The following is a 24,150-nucleotide window of genomic DNA, read 5'->3' as shown; positions in this document are numbered from 1 at the left end:
TAAGTACCAGCATCAGGAATTTGGCCATCGGTCAACAAGGTTTATGACTCAGTACTTTGCCACCCACTGGGAGTCATAAAACAATATAAAGCACTATTCTAGTCTTCAAAAAGCTTACATCTCAGTTGGGAAAACAATAACAAGCATGAACGAATTCAAGATTAACACAGAATAGTTTATAATTCAATTGCTGATAGAAACTCTTAAATGCCTATTAGTTTCAAAAAAGAGTTGGATCAGTAAGAGCTTGGTCTTTCCAGGAATCTCCTTAAAGAGGTGGGATTTCATCCTGTACCTTGGTAGGAAAGTACAAGTAAGGTAGTTAGAGTATATAGGGCCTACAGGGAATATTCTTGAGGCAAACTAGAAATGAACCAAGAAGAATGCAATAATGTCGGTCGTGCTCAAATGGAAGATAGGGGGAGTCTAGTGAGAAATTAATGGGAACTGGCAGCTTGGTCAGATTATACCAGGTAGAGGAATTCATTTAAATAATGTTTAAGGGCTTTGAGGTCTTGTGATTTAAAAATTTTTCTTGTTTTCCTTTGGTTGGTTGTTCACTTGGGCAAAAAGTGACATGATTAAGGCAAGAGGGAAAGAAAGGAACTAAGTCTTCCTGACCAAATTCCAAGACCTTATTCTACCAAGTGCTTTGCATACATGAGCTGACGTTATTCTCATTAGCACCCTGGAAAGCGAATTTCATTATCCATTAGAAAGATGAGTAAACAGACTCAGAGGGCAATTAACTTCCCAGGTGGCACAGTTAAAAAATAGTAGGACTAGTTTTTTGGATCCAAATCCATGCCTTTCCTACTATATCACACATTTATCTATCCTTAATATGAAGAATGGACTTGTAGGAGTAAAACCTAGAACAAGCAAGACTAGTCAACGCTGTAAGAGGCATCAAGACGGAGCGAGCAAAAACTTGGGTAAGAATCCAAAACTTCAGAGGATCTTTGAGAAATATCCAGGCTGCCTCCTTCTGTATCACAACAAAACCATCCCAGAGAGCGTAAGAATCAAACACCGAGTCATCAGGGATCCAATACATAGTTCCAATGGTGTAAAAAAAACTAGGTCACATTTGTGTGGAAAGTTTACCATAAAAAGTATAAATGGTAATTACTGAGTATTTTGTCCATTCATGTCTTCCAAAAGTATCTGAGCATTTATTATGGGCCTTGGGGATACAGCTATCAACACAGACAAGCCCCTCCTCTTTTATAACTTACAATCTGGTGGGGAATGAGAGGAGCGTAGAGATGGTGAGTAAAGAATTAACAAGTGAAAGTTCAGGATAACTCATGCAGTGGTGAGTACTGTGACGGAAGGGAGTGGGGTTATGCTACTGGAGTGCTTCCCAAACTTTAAGGCGCATCCACCTGGGAATCTTGCTAAAGATTCTGATTCAGTAAGAAGGGATGAGGCCCAAGGCTCTGGATTTCTAGCAAGCTCCCAGATGATGGAGATGCTGCGAGGCAAAGGACCGTACTCTAGGTAACAGGATGCTGGATTCTTACTGGGGTTGGTGCAGGCAAAGCATTTTGCCTAGGCAGACTTGGAGGTGACTTTAGAATTTTTACAAGGTTTAAGTACTTGCAGAGAAATTCCAATTTTCCCATGTTGACTATTTTGAAGATTTAAAGAAATGTATCACATCTCATTCTTTCAAAAAGTGTTTGCCACCCCTACTAGTGACTATTTCATAATACCCTACCGAAAGATGGGAAGGAGCAAACCAGGGGAATTCTACCCGCTAGACAGAAGAAACAGCAAGTGCAAACACCCCTAGGCAAAAATGTCTTAGAAAAGAAAGGTGTATCTGGCTACAGTTTAATGAGTAGATGGGAGAGTGAGTTTATATGAGAGGTAGGCGGTTGGGAGGGTGGGCAGCTAGACCACATAGGACTTTATAGGCCATAGCAAAAAGTTTAGATTTCTGTTCTCTATGGAAAAAGAAACCACTGAAATACTTTTAAATGGAGCAGTTTAATGATCTCATATTTTGTGATCTCACATTTTAGGAAAAAACAAAAATCAAGCTGCTAAAGACAACGTACGACAGAAAGGAAAAAGCAGGGGTGGGGAGAGCAGTTAAGTGACTGCGATAGGTCAGAGATGATGGGGGCCCGAGCCAAGGGTAGGATGTCAGTGATGGAGACAGAACCTGTGAAGGACCAAGAAGGGTTTTTAACCCATCCCACAGTCTAACAGGTTAGCCCGCCACAGTTTCGGGGATGCTGACAGAAGACCTGAGACTCCTAACTCAGAAACAAAGCACTTTTATTACCCGCAGCCACCACTGTAGTCAGAACTTCAGCATTTGCGTAGGTTGCGCGAGTCCCAATTTCCAGTAGGCAGTGCAGAGTGGGCCCGGTAACACGTGCATGAGCAGTCGTCACGATGGGATCAGAATTGCTGACTTTTTGCCTTCACTTTGAATACATCACAGCCCAGCACTGTTACCGATCCTAACCTTATTTAAAAGGTTGGTATTGTGTTCATCGTAGGCTTTTAGCATGAATTTTTATTTTTAAAAAAAACTGCAGTAAAATATTATTTGTTTTGGGGCTTCCCTGGTGGCGCAGTGGTTGAGGGTCCGCCTGCCGATGCAGGGGACACGGGTTCGTGCCCCGGTCCAGGAAGATCCCCCATGCCGCGGAGCGGCTGGGCCCGTGGGCCATAGCCGCTGGGCCTGCGCGTCCGGAGCCTGTGCTCCGCAGCAGGAGAGGCCACAACAGTGAGAGGCCAGCGTACCGCAAAAAAAAAAAATTACTTGTCTTGATTACTGAGTTTTGGGTGCCCCCTTAAATGTGTATCTCAAGCAAGTTCCTCATTTGCCTCATCCTGGTCCCAGCCCAGCCTTCTTCCTAACAGATCTGGGTAGGATGGTGACTTGGCTGTCTGTAACCAACAGAGCATAAAAATTTGAGTTCTTCCCTCCCCAGAGTTTCCCAGCATACTGGGTCTGGTGCATATGGATGGCAGCCACCCTTGGGGATGGGGAGACATTGTTCCTATCCTTCCTCTCTTCTTAAGGCAGCTGCAATCAGGATGGAGAGAGCAAGGGAGGATCAGGCAGCATGGACATCTCCATGCCAGGAAGGAAGGCACATTTGCTCTGTGTTTCAAGCATGCAGAAGCTACGCATGGCTCAACCAAACGAAGGTCCAATGTTTCTGAGCACCCAAAACCCTGAATTGAATGGCAACGTCATCATTACTGCCACTGTTCATTTCAGTTTGGGGGACCCCTTGACTCAGAGGCCAGAGCCAGATATCGGCAGCTATCTGCCTGGGCCACGTGGTTTGCGTGTTTCAGCTCGCTCGCCACTGACTTGCACAGACAGCAGCAACTTTTTTCAAGGAGTTCATCTTAATCCAGGGCATCTGCTGTCTCATCGTGGTAACATCTCTTAGCGTCTTGCCTGGTTTTAGCCTAAGGCCTAAGCAAGCTTTCCAGGGCTGCAGCTGACTGCAGGAATTCGTCCAGATTTCCTTGCGTCCGTCTCTCATTCTTTAGTGCAGCACTTCTGTCAGCATTTTCAACCCAATCCAGGTCAGGAAGAGCCCAAATACCGGTCAGTGCGTCATCTCTGGCTTCCCAGAGCATTATCCTGCTTCAGGGCCATCTGACAGAGAGGGCCAAAGCTCCTTTTCTGCAGCCAGGTTCCACTGTAAAAAACTGAGACTTCTGTCATCGCAGAATGGATCTCAGTTTGGCGTGAGAGACTATACCAAGGGATGAGCCCTAAGAGGGCCTAGCTGTTGCCATTCTTCCTTCACAAGCACTGGTCGCCCTCTTCCCTCATTTCCCAAGGGAGCCAGCCAAAGTTTAAATGACTCACCTGGTCTCTGCTTCTCTGAAGGCTTCTCTTTTCAGTGGAGGGTCAGTGTAGGTGCTTGTCTCTGCAACTTTTATGTGAAAAAAGAGTAGAACTTTCTGCCCACCAAGGACCTGAATCAGAATAGGGAGGAAATCCACGGCACCCCCAGAGGTGAGTCAGCAACAATTTCAGTACAGGTCTAGCAGCTCTATCCGAATCCACTTCCTGTTACTCAGCCTGCGAACCACCCCCCAAATCCTCTTCTTTAAGGACCATAAAGCGGAGCACTATTTATTGCCTGGTTGGCCGTACAGTTTGGTCAGCCTGTTTGCTACGGATCCCCATGCACCGCTCTCAAGGCCTGTTCATCAGCCTGTGAGGCCCTCATCCTTCCTCTTTGAGAAAGCCTTTCCGATCTCACTGTCACAACTGTCAAAGACCGAAGAGTCTGAGATTTTACTTGACTGATTCCAACTTAACATGTTAGCTTGCCACAGTTTTGTTGACGCTGACAAAAAGGACTCTGACTCAAAGCAACGGCAGTAGGCAGAGTTCCGCACTGGCTCTGGTTACTTGAGCCCCACTTCCCATAGGCTATGCAAAGGACACCATGACCACGGCACAGTCAGCGGTGGCATTACAGGGAAGAACAGTTAGATTGGGGAACCTGAATCTTCTCCAATGAGTGATATGCTGGTCCTTTGTTCCACAGGCACTACCTCTATCTTCTAGGGCTCTTTGCTATAAAAATACCATTGAAAAGAAAGTCCAGAGCAAAGGCAGTCGGAGCCGCTGCTGGAAAGACATACAGAAGCCCAAGAGACCATACAGGATTATCTTCCAGAAGAACCAGAACTTGCTATTGGATTGGATGTGTGGGTGTGAGGGAAATGGCAAAATGAAGGATGACTCTCAGGTTTTTGGCTTGCACAAGTGGGTAGCATTTGGTGTCACTTAAATGGAGATACCTGGAGGAAAGGATCAAGTTCTGCTTACATATTCATTCTGATTTGCCCACTACACATCCACAACAACATGCCAAGATAGCAGTTGAATGTATAGGTCTGGAAGCCCAGAAGATAAGTTGGAACTAGTACTACAAAGATGAATACCATCCACATAGGAGGTACTTAAGCCACGGAACTCAATGAGATGGTAAAGAGAAGAGTGCCCAAAACTGAGTTCTGAAACACTCCAGCACTTAGAATTCAGGTAGAAGAGAAAAAGTCAGCAAAGGTAACTCAGACAAGGAACTGTCCAGTGAGGGGAGGATGGATCCAGGAAGTGATTAACCATGTCAGGTGTTTCTAGGAGCTTGAGGAAGATGAAAACAAAGCAGCATGGGCTGGGAGTGTTCAAAGACGCAGAACAAATAATTATAGATAAATACAGACTCTTTATAGTGTGAGTTATAGAGGGAACTGGGCAACTGAGACTATGAGGCTGATACTTGGGCTTTGAAAAAAATTAAAAGGTATCAAATTTAAAGCGGGTATACTGAAAACCGTGCAGCATAAACTATGACCAAAATGCACCTTTAGTTATGCTTCCCTGTGTCCCTTTAGTAGTTAGTGAGATTAGTCACCCCTCCACCCCTGGATGGAAATTCCAGTGGATACATCCAAACACTGACTGTTCACCTTATGTGAGACACCATCCTAGCGCTGGGGATGCATCAATGAATGAAAACTCTCACGATCTTGGTAGGCCCATGAATTTGTGTGCCCTTAGGTGACATAAGGTCCTACAATAATTTTCAAAGGAAAAATGTCTCTAGTAGGAAACTGAAATGCCTTGTCCTATGTAGTTATCAAATCATATCATGACGTAACATTCAGTATCATTTTCTCCTGAGGTCTGGCCTGCCTTGGAGCTGCAGTGGTTGGCTTCCCCTTTCTCCCAGCTCACACTCCCCAGTCCACCAGTTGCTATGTCCCTCTCAGGCCCGGTTAGAGAGTAATAAGGAAGAAGTAGGATGGTTCTTACATAACAGGATGACTTTATGATCTCTAAGTCCGCAGTGGCTAAAGACACATCCTTGGGATAACCCAGAAGATGATTAAAGGGTGCTTTCACCTGATCATCAGGAAGGTCCTGCTGGCCTTTTTCTCCCGCAAGTCCTTGAGTTGGCTGGCAATTCACTACTCTGAGTCGCCACAATCCAGCTACTCCCCTCTAGCCTCCTTCTGAGAAGGACTCCAGGCCCCTCCATATGGGCCCTAGACGACCCACAATGGCTCACCTTTCCGGCATACCACTCCCGTAGCGTTTGTTTTGATAAATTTTTAGAGTAAAGGACTATCTCAATACATCAGCCAGTCTCCTTGCTCTGCTACAAAAGTGACTAGCCATTTCTCACCTTCTAGATTTTCAAGACAGGAATCAGGCTCCCGGCCAGAGCATCCTCCCAACCACAGAAAAACCTCAAACCTTCTGTGAAGGGCCACAGTGATGCCCTCCTCTACAAGCTTTAAGTGAAGAGATGGACACAATCCCCCTAAGGGGTGGAGGGCATGGAATTCACAGCACAGCTTTGGGCCGAGATCTCCTCACAGAAGCCTCCCTTCTCCTCTCCTTGTAATGTCTTAAAGTATGTGAGGAGTTTCAAAGTTATAGAAGGTTTTCTTGAAAATGTGCACATTTGAACTTGTCTCACCCTCACTGGGATATCTGATAGCTTTCACACTGGCACCACGGTCAAAACCGAGGCAGGAACAGCACAGTTCTAATATCATATTATACATATATGTAAGAAGAAAAATTACGTCAGTAATGGACTTGCTATAAATAACATAGTTATGATTTATCAAGGCTTTTCCATCATGGAATTAGATAGCAGACTTTTCTGAGAAGCTGACAAAAGAGAGAAGAGCCTGAAACTGGGGACCAAGTTGGAAAGCACTGGAGTGGTTAGGGGAGCAAGAGCTTTAAGATAATGAGGAGAGGGCTTCCCTGGGGGCACAGCGGTTAGGAATCCGCCTGCCAATGCAGGGGACACGGGTTCAATCCCTGGTCCAGGAAGATCCCACATGCCACGGAGCAACTAAGCCCATGCACCACAACTACTGAGCCTGCACTCTAGAGCCCACGAGACACAACTACTGAGCCCGCGCACCTAGAGCCTGTGCTCCGCAACAAGAGAAGCCACCGCAATGAGAAACCCGCACACCGCAACAGAGTAGCCTCCATTCGCCGCAACTAGAGAAAGCCTGCACGCAGCAACAAAGACCCAACACAGCCAAAAATAAAATTAAATTAAAAAAAAAAAGATAGTGAGGAGAGATTTACTTTCAGCAATTAAAGTAAAACCAGAGTCTGAAGAATTATGATACAAGCGTAACCTGATTTTTTAAAAATCAAAAACAGAAAGAAGTCTTCTAAAGTTATGTGGCTCTTCCAGTTAACTGTTCAGTTTTCAGCTTCCTTTGATTACAGAAGAAGGTCAGACACTTTAGGGCATGAGAAATGATTGCTATCTGGTAATAGCATCGGCTGGGGAAAAAGGAAAAAGAACTTTAAAATGACTCTAGGATTTACCATAGTTACTCTGACTAGAAACTGATAGAAGAAATAATTAATTTCCATTTTTCATACTGAAAGTGATTAAATATGTAGAATCTAATTTGGGATTTTCCAGAAAATCTATGGGAGCTGAAGCCAGGATAAATGAGGAGAGCGGAGAAGATGAAGAGTGCGGGCAAGGGAATGAAAAGAAGAGATGATAAAACCTAGTTCTGAGGTTTGCTTTCAGGGGAAGCAAAGAGGGAGCAAGGGAAAATTCTCTGTCAAGGATGGGTGCATAGAAGCCTGGAGAACAGAAAGATGGAACAGCGAGTACCTGATGTATCAAAATTCCAGAGAGATGCTAATGAAATAATTAAAAGAGTAGGTACCCCGGAAGAAAGTTGATAACGTCCCCTAGTGTTGAATAGGGAAACCAAGAGCTGATAGAGCTCCCAGCAAGAAAGAGAAATGGAAATATGAAACAGGACCAGATTTGTTCATAATACAGTAAACCCTAAACAAGCCAAGTTGATGGACCCAAATGATCAGTTATCTGGTCACTTCATCATTGAATATTGATATTTTACTCTTTAAGATTCTGCAGAAATATCTTTATACAAAGTAAAGAGGAAAACAAACAAAACAAGACAAGAAAATCTGTGTGAAGTCTTGGCAAGCCTTCAGGACACCAAACACAGAGAGTGTTTGCTTACAAATCCTAAGCAATGTTTCCATGTGCATCCCAAGCTCAGAAGATCCAATATAATTGCTGCATTGGTTTGGCTAGAGTAAGAACAGAACTGTGGATGATTTGGGTTTTTTCCGTTTGCTCTTTTTTCAGTGCTCTCTTGAGTTGGCCACTGTATTGAATTTATAGTCAAGACGCTTAACTAGGCAATCTTTTCTTACAGGTGCAGACAACGACCATGTGCATCTCGGTTAGCCTGAGTGGATTCGTGGTCCTGGGCTGTTTGTTTGCACCCAAGGTGCACATCATCCTGTTTCAACCCCAGAAGAATGTGGTCACACACAGACTGCACCTGAACAGGTTCAGTGTCAGTGGAACTGGGACCACGTATTCTCAGTGTAAGTATGGAACTTGACGCTGACCCCTTCATATATAGTAGGGAGCAGGCTAGAAGGAGAAGCAACAGACATAGACAGAAACAGGCAACACACGTCCATCCCCATAATCAATCTCAATTCAATTAAGTGCTGGCTTGATCACTGTGTGCCAGGTACTGTGCTGGGTGCTAAGGATACAGTGATAAGCAGAAGAGGTCAAGGTTCGGTTTTGGCAGTACGTGGTCTAGCAGGGATGACAGACATGAAATCCATAAACACAAATGGGATTTTTGACCAAGTTGTAGAGCCAGAGAACCAAGTTTCTAGTCCTGACTTTGCAACTAGGTCAACAGGTAACCTTGAGCACATCACTTTACTGTTTCCTTCCTTAGTTGGCCTAGAGGGTTGGACTAGACTGGTGCTCTGTAAAGTATGTTCTGTGTCACACAGATGCCGAAGGTGCTACATAAAAATTCAAAGAGGAAGATAAGCAAATAAGGTGGAAAATGCTACATCCTAAATACCCACTTGGAAGTTCAAAGCACCTCCTTTGACATGAGCATGAAAAAGGTTTTTCAGACTCTCTACAGCAGGGAAACCTGTTTCACTTTGTTATTTACAGTCCCTTAAAAGTAATTGATCACAGTAAAATCAACTGCACAGCCCATGGAATACACTTTGGAAAATACTAGAATAGATCTTCCTCCTATTTCAAAGACACAATGTTTTTTCAGCCGAGAAGGCAGTGCTAACTGAAAGATACCAGGGTAACTCCCAGCCAGAATTCTCTCACCTCCTGGCCTGCAAATATCTGCAACAGTAGCCTTGGAGAATCATTTAATTCTTTAGAGGCATCTAAAACACAAAGGTAGCTAAAGGGGACAACCTTTTAAGCCATTTCCAGCTAATCTATGGTATAAAGTAGGAGAAATGCACTGACAGAAGGATGAGGGGGAAGGAGGGGAGAGGAAGGGGAAGGGGGGTGGGGGGAAGGAGGCCTGGAAGTGACAGAGACAAATGACTACTTCACAATTTTGCCCCGAGCCGATTACAAAGGAAACTTTGAAATAGCTCAGCGTCACAAAGTGAGCAATCGCATTAGTGCCCCAGTTTCTCCAACAAAGTGCACAATTTTATAGGGCTGCCCTTTTCCTGGCAAACAAAGGGAAGACTGATGGCTGACAGCACGTGTTCCGTGATGCGCTGTGTATACCACTGCTGCGTCTCAGCTGCTATAGAGATGGAGACCTTATTGCATTTTCAGCTAAATTTCCAGGTGTCACGAGGGCTGAGTCCCAGGACCTGGTAAAACTTGTGAAATAATTTTCCTTGAACCTTAAAGAAACCTGCTTATTTCTTGAGCAAACAAATCTCTTTTCCAGCAGCTGAACTATAAAAGCTAGCTACTCCAGACCAGAAAGAACTGGCATATAACTAATAATAATAACTAATAAAAGCAACAATAATACAGCTAAGAGGAACTATCATTCATGGTTTCCTTTGTGCTGGGCATTGTGCCAAGTACTTCATACATGTGTGCACATGGGATATAGCTTATTTAACGCTCACAACTCTTGGGGATCTACCCAAGGTCACACGTATTGAAAGTGGCAGAACCAGAACTTAAGAGCCAGTTTCTCTGATTTCAAAGCCAGGGCATCAAACCACCGTATCGTGCTACTTCATCCAGAAAACAAGCCGGGAAACTTCCCATGAACTACTTACTTGGTAGACTTTCCAGGGAGAACAAAAGGAAAATTACCCTAGGCTATGCAGCATGATTTACCTCTGGGCAGAAAGAGTCTTGTTGATAGCTTAGAGCTCTTCTTGGCTGTTATTAAAACAATTTAGCCGGGTTTCCCTGGTGGCGCAGTGGTTGAGAGTCCGCCTGCCGATGCAGGGGACACGTGTTCGTGTCTCAGTCTGGGAAGATCCCACATGCTGCGGAGCCTGGGCGTCCGGAGCCTGTGCTCCGCAATGGGAGAGGCCACAACAGTGAGAGGCCCGCGTACCGCAAAAAAAAAAAAACAATTTAGCGGAGTCCCTAAGTCTTCCACAGACACTTTTCAGATCCCATACGTCCGAACCTCAGTAATTTAGATATGGTGGCATTTTCTAATGTATGTACTAGGAATTAATAAATTCCTGAAGAGTTAACAAGGACACTTTACCCAATGGAGTCTCCCCTCAGAATTTCAGAAATGTTCATTTACACAAAAACAATGTACTGCAACTGCCATGGGCCTGCTTAAGCTGTCACTCAGTATCTAATCTGCTAGTGGCCCAACTAATACTTCAAGGTAGGAGTCTATCCAGCCCAACATTTTAGGACTACTTTGTTACTCAGTGAAATTTAATTTTTTTTCCTTAAAAAGGTCTAAATTTCGATCTCATTTTCCCCACAATTTTCCTCTAATTAATCCAAATCAAAGAAGTGGCAGTAAAGTAACAAAGTGAAGTATTTGAGTGGTATCTCTAGGCATTTCGAAGTGCGTAAGTAACGAATCCATTGATCTTTTATTTTTAATTCTTTATCTTTAACTCACGATAGTTTAATATTTGTGGGCTCATCTTATCCCATGTGTACAAGATATCACAACTTCTATTTTATAGGTGAGAAAATAAGAGAAGTTACTTCTCAAGGATATACAATGATTCAAGAGTTGACACTGGATTTCCTGACTTGTGATTAGTATCCTTCCTATTTTAATAAATTGGAACCACTGTCATGAAATTCATTAAAGTCATTAAATGCCTGAATGCCTTCTATACACCAGAAATTTCTAAGCACAGTGGTGAATAGGACAGAATCCCTGGTCCCAGGAAGGTTAGTGTCCGGGGCAGTGTTTTTCATACTGTAGAATGTAATCCATTAATGGGTCATGAAATTTATTTAGCATGTCTGACCAGCATTTTTTAAAAACGGAAATAGAGGGATTTCCCTGGTGGTCCAGTGGTTAAGACTCTGCACTCCCAATGCAGGGGGCACGGGTTCGACCCCTGGTCAGGGAACTAAGATCCCGCACGGCGTGGCCAGATTAATTAATTAATTAAATAAAATAAAAGTGACCTGGACATTTAAAAATAATAATAATAAAAAATATAAAAATAAAAGAGAAGAGAATAAAGTATCTTAGAGTGCATCATACGTAACAGGGTAAATAGTATTTCACCAAGTTTGCTCAAGTTTACGTATGGGTACCAGGTTCAGGTAAAATATTTATTTCTATGAACTGCAATCAAAGATATTTGAAAGCCACTTGCCTATGGGATCTAGTTCTATGTATAAATGTGTTACTGACCCACTATGATGAAAATTTAAGCAACTGGTTTCATATTTCAGTGCCTGTTTCCTCCATTATAGATTCAGCTCAATTAATATCCATCTCCCTCCTAAATACTGGGAAGTACGCTGTTTAAAGAATCAAGAAAAATCCTTAAACCGCTCTGCATTCATTAAGTACAGCGTATGTTTTTCTCAGGTTGTACATAATTTATGTTCTTCTGGTTAAGTATTTGCAGGCATTTTATTCCAATGGATTATTGTTCCCAGTATTGCTGCTGTTTTTCTGACCTAGTGCCTCCAGAGGTAAAAACAAAAACCCCATGTATGGACGAGAGTCAGCTGGTATAGCAACGGAGTTACCCCCCCGCACAGACACATTTAGTTATCTATTCCCTCATAACGAACTTCCCCCAAATTTAGTGGCTTAAAAGAAATCCCTTTTGTTATCTCTCTTGATTTAGTGGGTCAGGAATTCAGGCAAGGCTTGACTGAGCAGTCCACGTGCTCTGCAAGGCCCTGACTGGGGTCCTTCTGTGGTGTCAGCTGAGACTGAACTGATCTGGAGGGTCCACAGTGATTCACTCTCATACATGGTGCCTTGGTGGGATGCCTCTCCACATGGGACCCAGACAGCATGATAGAGCCCATCCAGATTCAAGGGGAGGGAGGCAGACTCCACCGCTCAAAGAATTTGTGACCATTTTTATTATGTTACACTCTCCAAATCCCAAATCCAACCGGTACCGCACTCTTAGCAGGGATTAAGTGACGTGACGCACTTAAGCTTATGCACTACCAAGAAGTCACCTTGACTGGAAGCTGCGGCCATATTAATTCAGGGTTAATTCTCTGGCGAGAGAGTAGCAGAGATACCACATCACTTTGGAGTCTAAGTGAGCTCCCTGACAGCAGCTAAGGTGGCTGACAGCAGGAAGAAGTTCAGTTAGCGGGTTTTAAAATCTGAGCAGTTGCTCCAAAAAGATAGAAAAGCATGGCCAAACTCAGAAGCAGGCATGGAAGAAAGAACATCGTTCAGGACATCTTGGAAAACTCACCATCTGAGAAATGTTTACATATTGCTGTATGCAAAAGAGACCAATTTTAGTTGTATCTGATTAACTACATACAGTGGGAATCAGAATAATAAAAATGAAACAGTAATTTTTCTCCACTAAGTGTACCCATAGGCCAGTTGTCCCCAGTATTTGTGTATTAGAAAAAAAAAAAAACTCTTTGAAATGGAGATTCCCAGGCCCCACCCTTTGTATCATGGGGTCTTGGTAAAGGCCAGAAGTGTGGTCGGTAACAGATACTCCAGCTGGTTCAACAGAGATGGTCCAATGAAAACGGTTTGAGAACCTTGGCCCAAACCATCCTGTCTGCTTCATCCACTGCTATCAGTGCAGAGCAGGGAGCTCCACTTAGATGCCCTCAAAGAGAAAGGAGGCCCTGGGTTCAGAGAAGGAGAGGCCCTTGAAGTCCCATCCTTTGCTTCATGATGCCAAGAGTCACATTCCGGCACAGTCATTTCCCCCATTACTGTCCGAACCCTCCACAGAAGGCATTTCTCCCATAGAAGCACCTGGCCACTCAAGAAACATTTACTGAAGGTGGGAATGCACCTTCCAATAGCAGTAGAACTCAGAGACCCTGAAATCCTAAGTTCATATTTATAATGCTGCTCCCACACCCACACACATAAGTAAACATCCTTTGTATTTGGAAGAGGAAAAAAAAGAAAAAGAGGTCATTCTTTGTTTTGTTCAGCTTTAGAAGCAAAGGAGTTTCCCACAGCTGACTCCCAAAGACAGGCAATCAAAAACGTATGCTGAGAATCTTAGCATCTGCAAATTCAATGATTTTTTCTTTTTTTAATTAAAAGCCTTCCCTTCAGCACTACACCTGACAGCATCTTGCTCTACCAGCATGGGTGCAGAACGTAAGCGAATGGCGTCATTTTGAGGGAGACAAACTGGATGCACACGTGAGGTTTGGCAGCATAAAACGCTATAGGCCCTGCGCAGGTCAGAATATTGCTGACGCTAATATGGGTTTGCATCAGCGTAGGCTGGGGGGAGAAGAAAGAAATGGAGTGTGTCCAACAGTCTTCAGAGCTATTATGTCCCCAGACGTGGTCCTACAGGGATGTGTATTTCCCTTGCTCACGGTGATCATTCAGATGTATGTATGTCATTATCATTAAATCAGCCAAGAGGCTTCTGCTAATTAATGATGCCCAGATTTGGGTCCCGGAGGAGCCATGGGCATATGGAGATTGATTTCCTCTGCCACAACCTTATTCGGAAAGTCACTTGTCTAGGTGGTAGTGTGCGAACTGCTCAATTAATAGAATTATTCTTTATCACTAAGCATTTGCACATTATAAAAAGAAAGCAGCAGTCTAAAAAGATCGAGGGGACCGTCTTCTAGTTTCACAGTATAATTTGCCACAGAGCTTTAGCAACAGAAAGCAAGTGCCTGAGGACAAGCCTTTGCATTGATCAATGGCCAAGCTTTGAAGATACCCCAGTTGGCTGGGGCAAGCCACTGTCCAACTCTGAACAGGACTTTATTAAAAAAAAAAAAAAAGCACGTAATGCCAAGTTTCTTCTCTACTGTGCTAGTCCAGAAAAACAGCATAATACACCTGCACTTTACAGTTCAGGGAGTCCCATGATGACTGGCCAGCAAATGAGGAAGTTATTCGGCAACCCAGAATGAAATGAACGTCTTCTTCGCCACAGGCATAAGTATATTATAAACATAAATCCTCTCTGACCAACGTAGGAAGAGCCTAGAGTTGTCAGTAAGTTGAGCCATTTGCTTCCAGGCAGAATACATCTAGTACATCCAAATCAGATATATGTCAATCCATTTTCCCTTAAGAGAGCAAAGTCCACAGCACGCCTGAGAACCTCATTCTTTCTATTCCCTTTCATTCCCTCATTGAGGATGGGGGGGATAGTCTCCAGCTATGATAGGTAACCCTATTATACGTTAGGAAATTGATGTTTAATACCTCTCCTTCTTTTATTTGACATTTCCATTTACTTCTCTCACAACCACTCTAAAGCAACCCTTAAATCATTTTCTCTTTACCTCTACTATTTTGCTAGGTTTTCCCCAAACAGCTATAGCCCACCTTCTTTATTACACAGCCTGGAGCTGGAAGGGATGCTAGGGATCATTTATTCTAACAAACACATTTATAGATGAGAAAACCAGGGTCCCATCTATTAGGTACTTTAAGGAATTTGATAACTGAAGTCATAGATAAAACTCTCAAAAGCTGCTCTATGGCTCCTGTGGCCTCTGGATTTTCTGCCCCAGCTCAGTTACAAAATTCATCTCAGAGACTATTCTTTTTTTTTTTTTTTTGCGGTACGCGGGCCTCTCACTGACGTGGCCTCTCCCGTTGCGGAGCACAGGCTCCGGACGCGCAGGCTCAGCGGCCATGGCTCACAGGCCCAGCGGCTCCGCGGCATGTGGGATCTTCCCGGACCGGGGCATGAACCCGCGTCCCCTGCATCGGCAGGCGGACTCTCAACCACTGCACCACCAGGGAAGCCCTCAGAGACTATTCTGACAGTAAGAATCTTAGCATCTGCACATGCAATGATTTTTTTCAAGTTAAAAGCTTTCTCTTAAGCACCACACATGACAGCATCTTGTCCTACCAGCCTGAGTACAGACTTGTGTTCCTCTCAAAAGCCCATACCAGGGAGTTCAACAGCATAAATCATGTCTCTTTGAGCCCCCGGTGATCCCCACGTCCAGGCTGCACACAGACAAGGTGTGGCATTGATATTCCAAAGAGGCTACACACTAAGTTTCTTAGAAAATGTGATTTGATGAAGACAAATGAATACAGTTAATGTTTATGTCAGATATAATTTCTCTCATTTCCATAGTTTTTTAAAAGCATCACTTTCTTGAATTACATTACATTGTACAGTTTCTCTTCTGTATTGTACATTAGAACAGAATGTAAACACAGTAGCTCAAAGAGAGTCCCTAAACCAGCGAGTCAGGTATTGTATGAGAGATACCTATAGTCATCTGCATTCCCACATAACCCCAAATTTATTAACGCCTTTGGGAACAGGGTACCGTGCTGAGAACTATGTATATATGTCAATAAAAAAGAAAATATGTATTTAATCAAATACTGCCCATACATTGATCTCAGATGATCAAAACCTTAAAACAAAGCAAAGGGTCTAACCTCAATTTATTATATGCTATTTCTATGACTTCATTTTTAGTGAAATTCTCTGGAGGACATCTATAAATGGAAATATCTCTGCGCCTATAGCAGGAAAATGCCTACTCATATGGAAAAAAAATTTTAACATTTCTGCCTTACCTGGAATAATTTCAGAGAGTTTGGGAGAGAAACCACTAACCAAGTAAATGTGACCAATTTGATGGATAATTCACTCCTTCATTGAAGAAATTTCTGTGCCCAGGCTCAGCTCTAGGCACTGGAGATGTGGTAATGAACAAAACAGACCGACTCTACACTCACGGTGCTTGCATTCTAATCGGGCAAGAGGGGGCACAGACAGACAAACCGACAATGCTTAATAACTCAGGTGCTGATAAGTGATGTGAAGAAAATAATACGGGACATAGGCAAATAAGGTGGACTGACGATACAGAGAGTTCCTGTTTTTATAGAGTGGAAGGAAGTGATAAGGTGACACTGAACAGAGACATGATGGAAACGAAAGAAGGGAGCCAGGCCGGTATCTGGGGGAAAGACATTCCACGCAGAGGGAACAGCAAACGCGAAGGTCCAAAGTTAGAAGAACATCTAAGAGGCCAATGAGGCTCTAGGGAAATGAATAAAGGTGAAAGTGACAGGAGATGAGGACAAAGATGGAGCAGATCTTGTAGGATTCTGCAAGTCACTGTAAGGACTTTTACTTTTCTGTTGCAAGAACTGAGAAAACACTTGAAGGGTTTCATCGGAGCTGTGGCAGGACCTGACTTTAAAAGCACGGTTTTGGCCGTGTGGGCAGAATACAAGACAGCGAGTAGGCAGAGACCTCATTTAGGCGGCTACTGCCTAACCCAGATGATGGTGGCTTCAATCAGGTTGGTAGCAGTGGAAGCTAATACAGCGTGCAGATGCTGTGGATAACTGGAAGGTGAGGCTGACAGGATCAGCTCCACTAGAAAGGAGGAGTGATTAATGCCTGACATTATTTGATTAGAGTTTAACCCTTTCGGCTTCTGATTTGGACCCCTAGATGTCGTAGCACTTATAGCTCCTATTAGTTGTTTGAGCCTTGAGGTGAATGAGTTTCTGCTCCTCGCCTGAAAACACATTTGGATAGAAAAGAGGGGAAACAGGAGATGTGAAGCAACTAAGAGGATGTGGGAAGAATGAAAAATAGGTAGAAGAGTACAAAAAAATGTTGAGTCTTTTTATTTAGAAATTATTGTGCATCCAACTTTGGTACTTCTTGGGGGAGGGAAGAGAGAATAAAAGAACACGATTGGAAAGGACCGCATGATGTGGCAACAGTGGACTGAGGTATTAAGTTGAAGATCAAGTGGCATTTCTGTTCATGAGGTAATTAAGTTGCATCGCGGTCTATAAAAAGGTACATGCCGTATTTTCTCTTACCATGAATCCTGTCTCCTAAGAAATGAATCACTGAATGAAGAAGTCTTTGCTTTCATAAGTTCTAACTCCACACTTGGAAACTAAATCTTATGTTTACAGATTTCTATCCAACATCATAATGAATATGATTTCCTCTTAAGACTACTAGTAACAGTTTAAGACAATTACTTTGGTCATAAAGGGGGAAACACCCCCTGAGAATCTAGCCCACTTTTATTAATAATGGATTCTCAGTCTCCCACTGAGAAATCTCTGACATAGCAAGGCTACCAAACAAGTGGCTGGCAGTGTCGCATCTGCCCAGACAACATTATCAACACGTATACTTCTTTTGAAATGGGACCAAGGGGCCCTAGCACAGGTAAATTAAGGTGATGAGTAAAAAACCAGGTTCAGTGACAAAGCAGGAGGACAAGGCAACAAATAACGGATGGAAATTGTATTCCATGACCACAGAATTAAAACATCTAAACAAGCAGACTTGCTGGGAGAAATTATTTGGGGTCACCAGGAGCGAGGAAATGGAACAGATGGAAACAGACTGGAATGTCTTTTCTGTTTAAATGTTTGTTTTATTTTTTTCCAAGTCTGATCTATTACACAGAGTAACACACTGATTCTCAGGAACCAAGTCTCAGTCACTAAATTGACTAACAGACTTGGCATCCATAAGAATCTATTAAATAAATATGTTTAGCCTTGATCGAGGGCCCAGTTAGAAAAAATCGGGTCATTTTCTCCAAAGCCTGGCCAGTCTCTGCTTCACTGGTACAAGAAAAGTGGATTTCACGGTGCTAGACAAAGCTGCCCCTTGGCTGCATTGATCTCTAAAGCTTCACCAAGTTTGTGAAGCAAAACGTGCCTTTTGATGGGTGTGAATGGTCCTTCTGTGGTCAGCTGTGGAATTTACTAGGTCTTTTACAGCTTTTTACATAGCAAAAAGTACCACGTTAGCCTAGAGTAACAGTGGCTACTCACCCCCCACTCCCAGAAGAGCCAAAAATAAGCCTGCACACCTCTTATTTCTGACAGAAAGGATGATTACAGAAATCTGCCTAACCTCACTTAAGAAAATAGGTTAAACTTACGCCATTAAAAATCTCGTGAGAATTTCATTAAACTCATAGAGAAGCTCATCACAAACGCACACACGAAAATGACGGCACTTCCCTCTTCCACGTATTTTACTACCTTGGGGAATAACAGATGGGCTAATCCAGGAGCATATGTAAAATATTTATGAAAGGCAAAGTAACTGAGATGGTAAACTCATAAAACAGTAATTTCCTCTGCTATATTCAGCAGCACGTACCAAAACGAGAATATTTTTTTACATAATAAAAAATGCACTGGCAAAAGCTACAGATGAAACAGAAGAAGAGAAGCAGAAAAATACAAGTTACAATCCCCTTCAATACACTAAAAAGTGTTTAGGGGAAAAAAATACCTGCAGAGTCTTGTGGGGCTTTTTGCCGTTGTTATTCTTTGCAAGAAGACCTTGAATTTGCATTGTCTTCCCCTCAAAGAGTTTAGACATTCTAACATAGGGTGTTCCCTTTAATGTCCCTACAAAGCAGGTAGGTTATTCCAGGTTATTCTGTAACCTTCCATAATGATGTCCACAGGGCGTTTAGTAGAAGATTATGTGACACTAATAAGCTTGAGGATCTTCTATGTGGCTATCTGGGCAGCCCGTGTACTTCTTACCTACGTGGTCAAAATATACCCAATTTTTAAGAACTTAGAATGCAGTCAGCAAACAAATCACAAGTGCACGCTTAAGAACAGAATTACACTAAATTCCAGAATAGTGCGGGGAACATCGCAGTAGGTTTCTGACACCATCTTTAAAAGTGCAGGTAGAGAGGGGATTAGACTAGTTCAAGGTCGACAGCAAGGAGCATTAACACACTAATCCCTGGTTCTCCTAGATGTACCCCCGTGACACATCATTCCTCTTCAACCTCTGAAAATGAAAAACCTGCACAGAAATAATAAAACCTGATCCTGGAAAAGATGAAGAGCTTAGTCCAAATGTCAAAGGCAGCATGCCCGCTATGGGATGCTCACAGCCCCAGCCAGTTCTTTACAGACGTGGGTGATGGTCGAAGCCACCATGTGGCTTGAGAAGTAGAAAGGCCAACCTGCTCCAAAATGAGGCCGCCGAAAGGCCTCACGTTTGCTGGTCATTTCTTCAGGATAATAGATTATTTCTTTCTTTAAACTTCTTGGTTCCCCCATTCTTTGAAAGGCAACCATTCATACAATCATTCAGAAAATATTTATACTGTGTCTATTCCATGACCAGCAATAGGGATAAAATAGTGAAAAAGACAAGCAGAGCCCCAGCATACTTTCTAGTCAAGAGTATAAGACGTAAGACACTAAGAAAGAAAAAAAAAAAAAAAAGGCAAGGAAAAAACTCAGCTTTAAAATGGGATAACGTGACAGAGAGAAACTGGCTGGTTACCTCAGACTAGGTGGCCTGATGACAGCCTTTTTCAGAGGGTGACACTTCACACGTGGATGACAGGAAGGAGCCAGATATGTGATTAAGAGAGGGAAGAACATACCTGGCAGAGGCAACAGCTATTACAAAAGGCCAGAAACTGAGAAATAGGTATTCTGTGTTTGAGAACAAAAGCAAAAAAAGCGTAGGGGCGGGAGCACAGAATTAGGTGAATTCAGAAAGATAGGCATGGTCTGAATCGTGCTGGGATTTATAAACCACAGTAAGGAGAGCACAAAGAGAAGCCACAGGAGGTGTGTAGGTAGGTGACTTCCATTTAAAACTACTCTGGCTACTGTATAGAGAAAGCATTGCCGGGAAGCAAGGGTGGACGCGGAGACCCCAGGAGTGCAGCTATTCCAGTGGCCAAGAGAGAGGGAATGCTGGCCTGGACCGGGGCGCTGGATGCAGAGACAGAAGTAGTTGGGAGATGGAGCCTGAGTTGATGGGACTCGAGCATGGGTTTGACACGCAAGGAGAGACAAAAAAGGAAAGAAGCTTAAACGTTAGACTTTCGGTTTGGATAACTAGCCAGATGGTGAGACCATTCACTGAGGAAAGGAAGACTAAATGGGGACAGGTTAGGGAATCAAAAGTCATGTGCTGGCTACTTGATTTTGAAATGCCTATTAAACAGCCTCATGGAGATGCCAAGTAGACAGGTGGTTACAAGGAAGCTGCAGAGAACTCACATATTGAATGGCCAGAAGCATTGTTTGGACTCCGTTTCACCTTGTTCTTTCTCTTGCCTTACCTAGCTTTGATGAAGCGAGAATTAGATAAAGTATACTAAGAAGCTTTGCAAAGAATAAATTAATGCCCTCGCATTTGGAATTATTATCACTATCACCTTCCATCCAGCATTTATCTGGCACACACTGTGTCTTCATTGTAGAAGTTTCGGGAAATGTGGATTATGCCATCCCTGTCCCCCAAGATACTGCAGCTTTTAGTGGGCTCATACCGTAAAAGAAGCTGAACCTCATTCTAAAAATGATAAAAGGAAAAAAATCTCCAAAAGCGTTACCATGTCACATGACTCCACTGTAACCTTAGGCAGCCATACAGACTTGACTTCTTCTCACAAACCTAGACAAGTAATCAGTGCAAAACTGAGAGGCTGGAGTTCCCCTCGTTGGGGCGGTGTCTGCTGAAAGACTTCAGTGTCCCAAAGATGGTGAATGTTCCCCCACTTAATGCCACATAGTATCAAATTTCATACTTAGCTTTTCCTTCGCGTTTAAAGAAATTCCTATGAAAAATGCAATTTCATCGAGCAAGGATATTTCCGCTAGGATAGTGAACATGAACACTTGAGCATGACATGAAATTAGTTTATCTGATTATTAACCAAGAGCTATGCCCTTGAAGAATGGGACAGCTGACTGGGCAGCCTGACCTGCGCTGTGGTCAGGTAGCCAAGAGGGTCAGCTCCTCACAGGCAGAGTGCGTCCAGATGGACAGGTCAAGCGATGGGACGTCATCAGCTCCAAAAGGTAATGTGAGGCCGTCGCTAACTGATTCTCTTGGCCATACACTTTCATCCTATGGAGGATGGGGCTCCTTGCTTTTGTTCTCATTCAGTAAAAGGAAAGAGCTTTCAGGGCAAAACAGGTATCACCTAACTGTCCCTAGATTTCTCACAAAAACGAAACTTTTGTTTAAAACAAGTTCGGAGCTAGGAATTTTATCTAGGAAAACGACAAGCCATAAAAAGAATGAATATACATATCTGTATTATACTCACACCCTAACACTGTCATCACTATTGTCACTAACAAAAGCATCATCCCTTTGGAATGTCTCCCTGTCTGCAAACTATTATGAAATTGAAGTTCTTCGCACCACAGCCCTCACTAGAATTTTCACTGAGGTTATCCACTGAACAATGAAAGTATAGCAAACCATTCTCTCAGGCAGTAGAGTTCACAGATGACTTATGGCACTATGTAGAGACATCCCTGCCCAGAGAGAACAAAATTAATTCAGGTACTGAAAATAGTAATTAATTTAACAGTCTAAGGAAACTGCAGTGAGCTTTCAATTTTGCACACTGTATTTTAACCAGTTGAAAGATTACCAAAGCTAATTTTAAACCCACAAGTGGCTTCTTTCAACAGTGATTATGCTTATCAACTCTCTCCAAGAGGTACGACAGTAATGGAGGTAAGTTCCAGGATACAAACTAATTTTGAGCAGAGCACGTTTAGAAAGTTGACCTACTACAGCACTAAATCACCTAGCATTTTCCAAGGCCAAGTTAAAATGAGTTTTTCGCTTTTAACTAGTGTCTAGGATTATCCATGCCAGTAGCTCTGTGGCCCCCTTGATTAATCCAGAATTTTCTGTCCTGCTCTGTTTTCCAGCCTCTGCAAGCACGTATGTGCCGACGGTGTGCAACGGGCGGGAAGTCCTAGACTCCACCACGTCATCTCTGTGATTGTGAATTGCAGTTCAGTTCTCGTGATTTTAGGCTGTTAGATGAAAGTGCTCACATGCAGCTCCGGAATGTGGAAACAGAGCAAAAGAACACCCCTAGTACCTTTTTTTAGAAACAGTACAATAAATTATTTTTAAGGACTGTACAGTATATAGTGACGTGCTAGAACTTTTTAGACTCATTTTAGTGTCCCTATTATTAACAAGTCCCCAGAACATGGAAATAACCATTGTTTACAGAGCTGAGCACTGGTGACAGGGTCTAACAGGGTCAGTCTATTAGAAAATACAGTGGCGATATTAGGTAACTTTTTTTCCTATGAAGTTTTTTGTAGGTCCTTGTTGTAACTAACTTAGGATGAGTTTCTATGTTGTATATTAAAGTTACATGATGTGTAACAGGTTGTTTTTCTCAGCACAAAGTAAAAAGCATCTGTATTAATGCAAAGATATTGGGAATAAAACCTTCAAGGTTTTCCAGCATGGTGGATAATGGCTTGTACTTTTTTAAAATCATTCCAGGTAATTTGAGTATGTTGACTTTAGACCATTTCTACTTTTTTAATGTCGGAAGAAATGATCTAACCGTGCTTCTCTTCACATCTAGATACACTGAACACAAGTTGTTACCCTACGAGGGAGCTGTGAGCAGATGTAGCCTTCTTTGCAGATAGCATGATCAGAATTTGACTGATGACAGCATAAATATCAGGGGATTACAGTGGCCAGATGATAATACCCTTGTTGGTTTCTTTAAGCCACATCTGTACGGCAGCCCAGATTTTGCCCAAATATGGCTCTGAGGCAAAGAGAGGGTTCCTCCATCCCTGCATTCCTCTGATTGCAGAGGCTGACCTGCCAGGGGAGGTTTGATGGCTCTCATTTCCCAAAACAACCTTAATTCCTAGCAAGGAGCCTGGGGAAGCATCTTGTTGTTCCATTGGAAAATCACCCTCATGGTTCATAGCTGAACGTAGCAACAAAAATGTAGTACATCTTCTTTTCCAATGCTTTTCCAAAGTCCCAAGAACAATGCTCAGGTATACAGACTCATCTCTAAACCTGAATATTTTACTAACCTAAATAAAGGAGCCAACAGGGAAAGCACGGATAAGCTAAAACTGGCTCATTCTTACCAGCACTGTCCTTTTTCTCCTGGTAAACCCTTGAGTCACGAACCATTGATTAATGTAGAAAACTTCGCTGAGTACCTATCTGGTAGGTCCTGCACCAGATACCATGGACAGAGAAGGTATTCGCTTCCTGTTAACTCATCTGACAACTTAACACGAACTGGGTGGCTTAGAACAACAGAAACTGACTCTCAGTGTCATCAGGGCTGCACCCTCTTAGCTGCAGGGGAGAATCCACTCCATCCCTCTTCTAGTTTCTGGTGGCTGGCAGCTTCCTGACATCAAATCAGTCTAATCTCTACGTCCACCTTGATGTCACCTTCTCCTCTGTGTGTCTCTTATGAGGACACTTGTCATTGGATTTAGGGCCCACCGGGATAATGCAGGCTGATCTCATTTCAAGATCCTTAATGACATCTACAAAGGCCCTTTTTTGAAATGAAGTACCATTAGGATGTGTACGTGTCTTTTAAGGGGCCACTCTTCAACCCACGACAGAGAAAAAGATGATTAACACATAGTTCTTGCCTTTAAGAAGCAACAAGACTGGAAAATATGCTCATGAGGGAACTGCAACTGAGGAAGGAAGAGGAGGCTATGAGGGACCCACAGGCTAAATAACCAGGGCCTGGTTAACCAAGACTGGTACTACATTGAAAATATTCAGAAATAATGAGCAGGTGCATAAAAGCCAACAGGACTGGCCTTGAAGGAAATAAAGTGAGGAGTCCTATGTTAGAAATTCTC

General features: G+C 43.0%; 1 protein-coding gene across 2 annotated transcripts in view; it reads left to right on the top strand.

The window, feature by feature from the left end:
* Nucleotides 1-22,753, top strand: part of GRM3 (glutamate metabotropic receptor 3) — a 235,026-nt gene extending 212,273 nt beyond the window's left edge. For both annotated transcript variants that reach the window (XM_032643200.1, XM_032643201.1), the window contains exons 5-6: nucleotides 8,248-8,422; nucleotides 22,198-22,753. In XM_032643200.1, the coding sequence (XP_032499091.1) occupies nucleotides 8,248-8,422; nucleotides 22,198-22,271 (249 nt within the window). In that variant the 3' untranslated portion in view covers nucleotides 22,272-22,753. The remainder of the gene's footprint in view (nucleotides 1-8,247; nucleotides 8,423-22,197) is intronic.
* The last annotated feature ends 1,397 nt before the right edge of the window (nucleotides 22,754-24,150 follow it).

Source organism: Phocoena sinus, chromosome 9, assembly GCF_008692025.1.
Source record: "Phocoena sinus isolate mPhoSin1 chromosome 9, mPhoSin1.pri, whole genome shotgun sequence".
In the NCBI taxonomy this organism is placed as follows: Eukaryota; Metazoa; Chordata; class Mammalia; order Artiodactyla; family Phocoenidae; genus Phocoena; species Phocoena sinus.
This window is presented reverse-complemented; position numbering and strand designations above follow the sequence as displayed.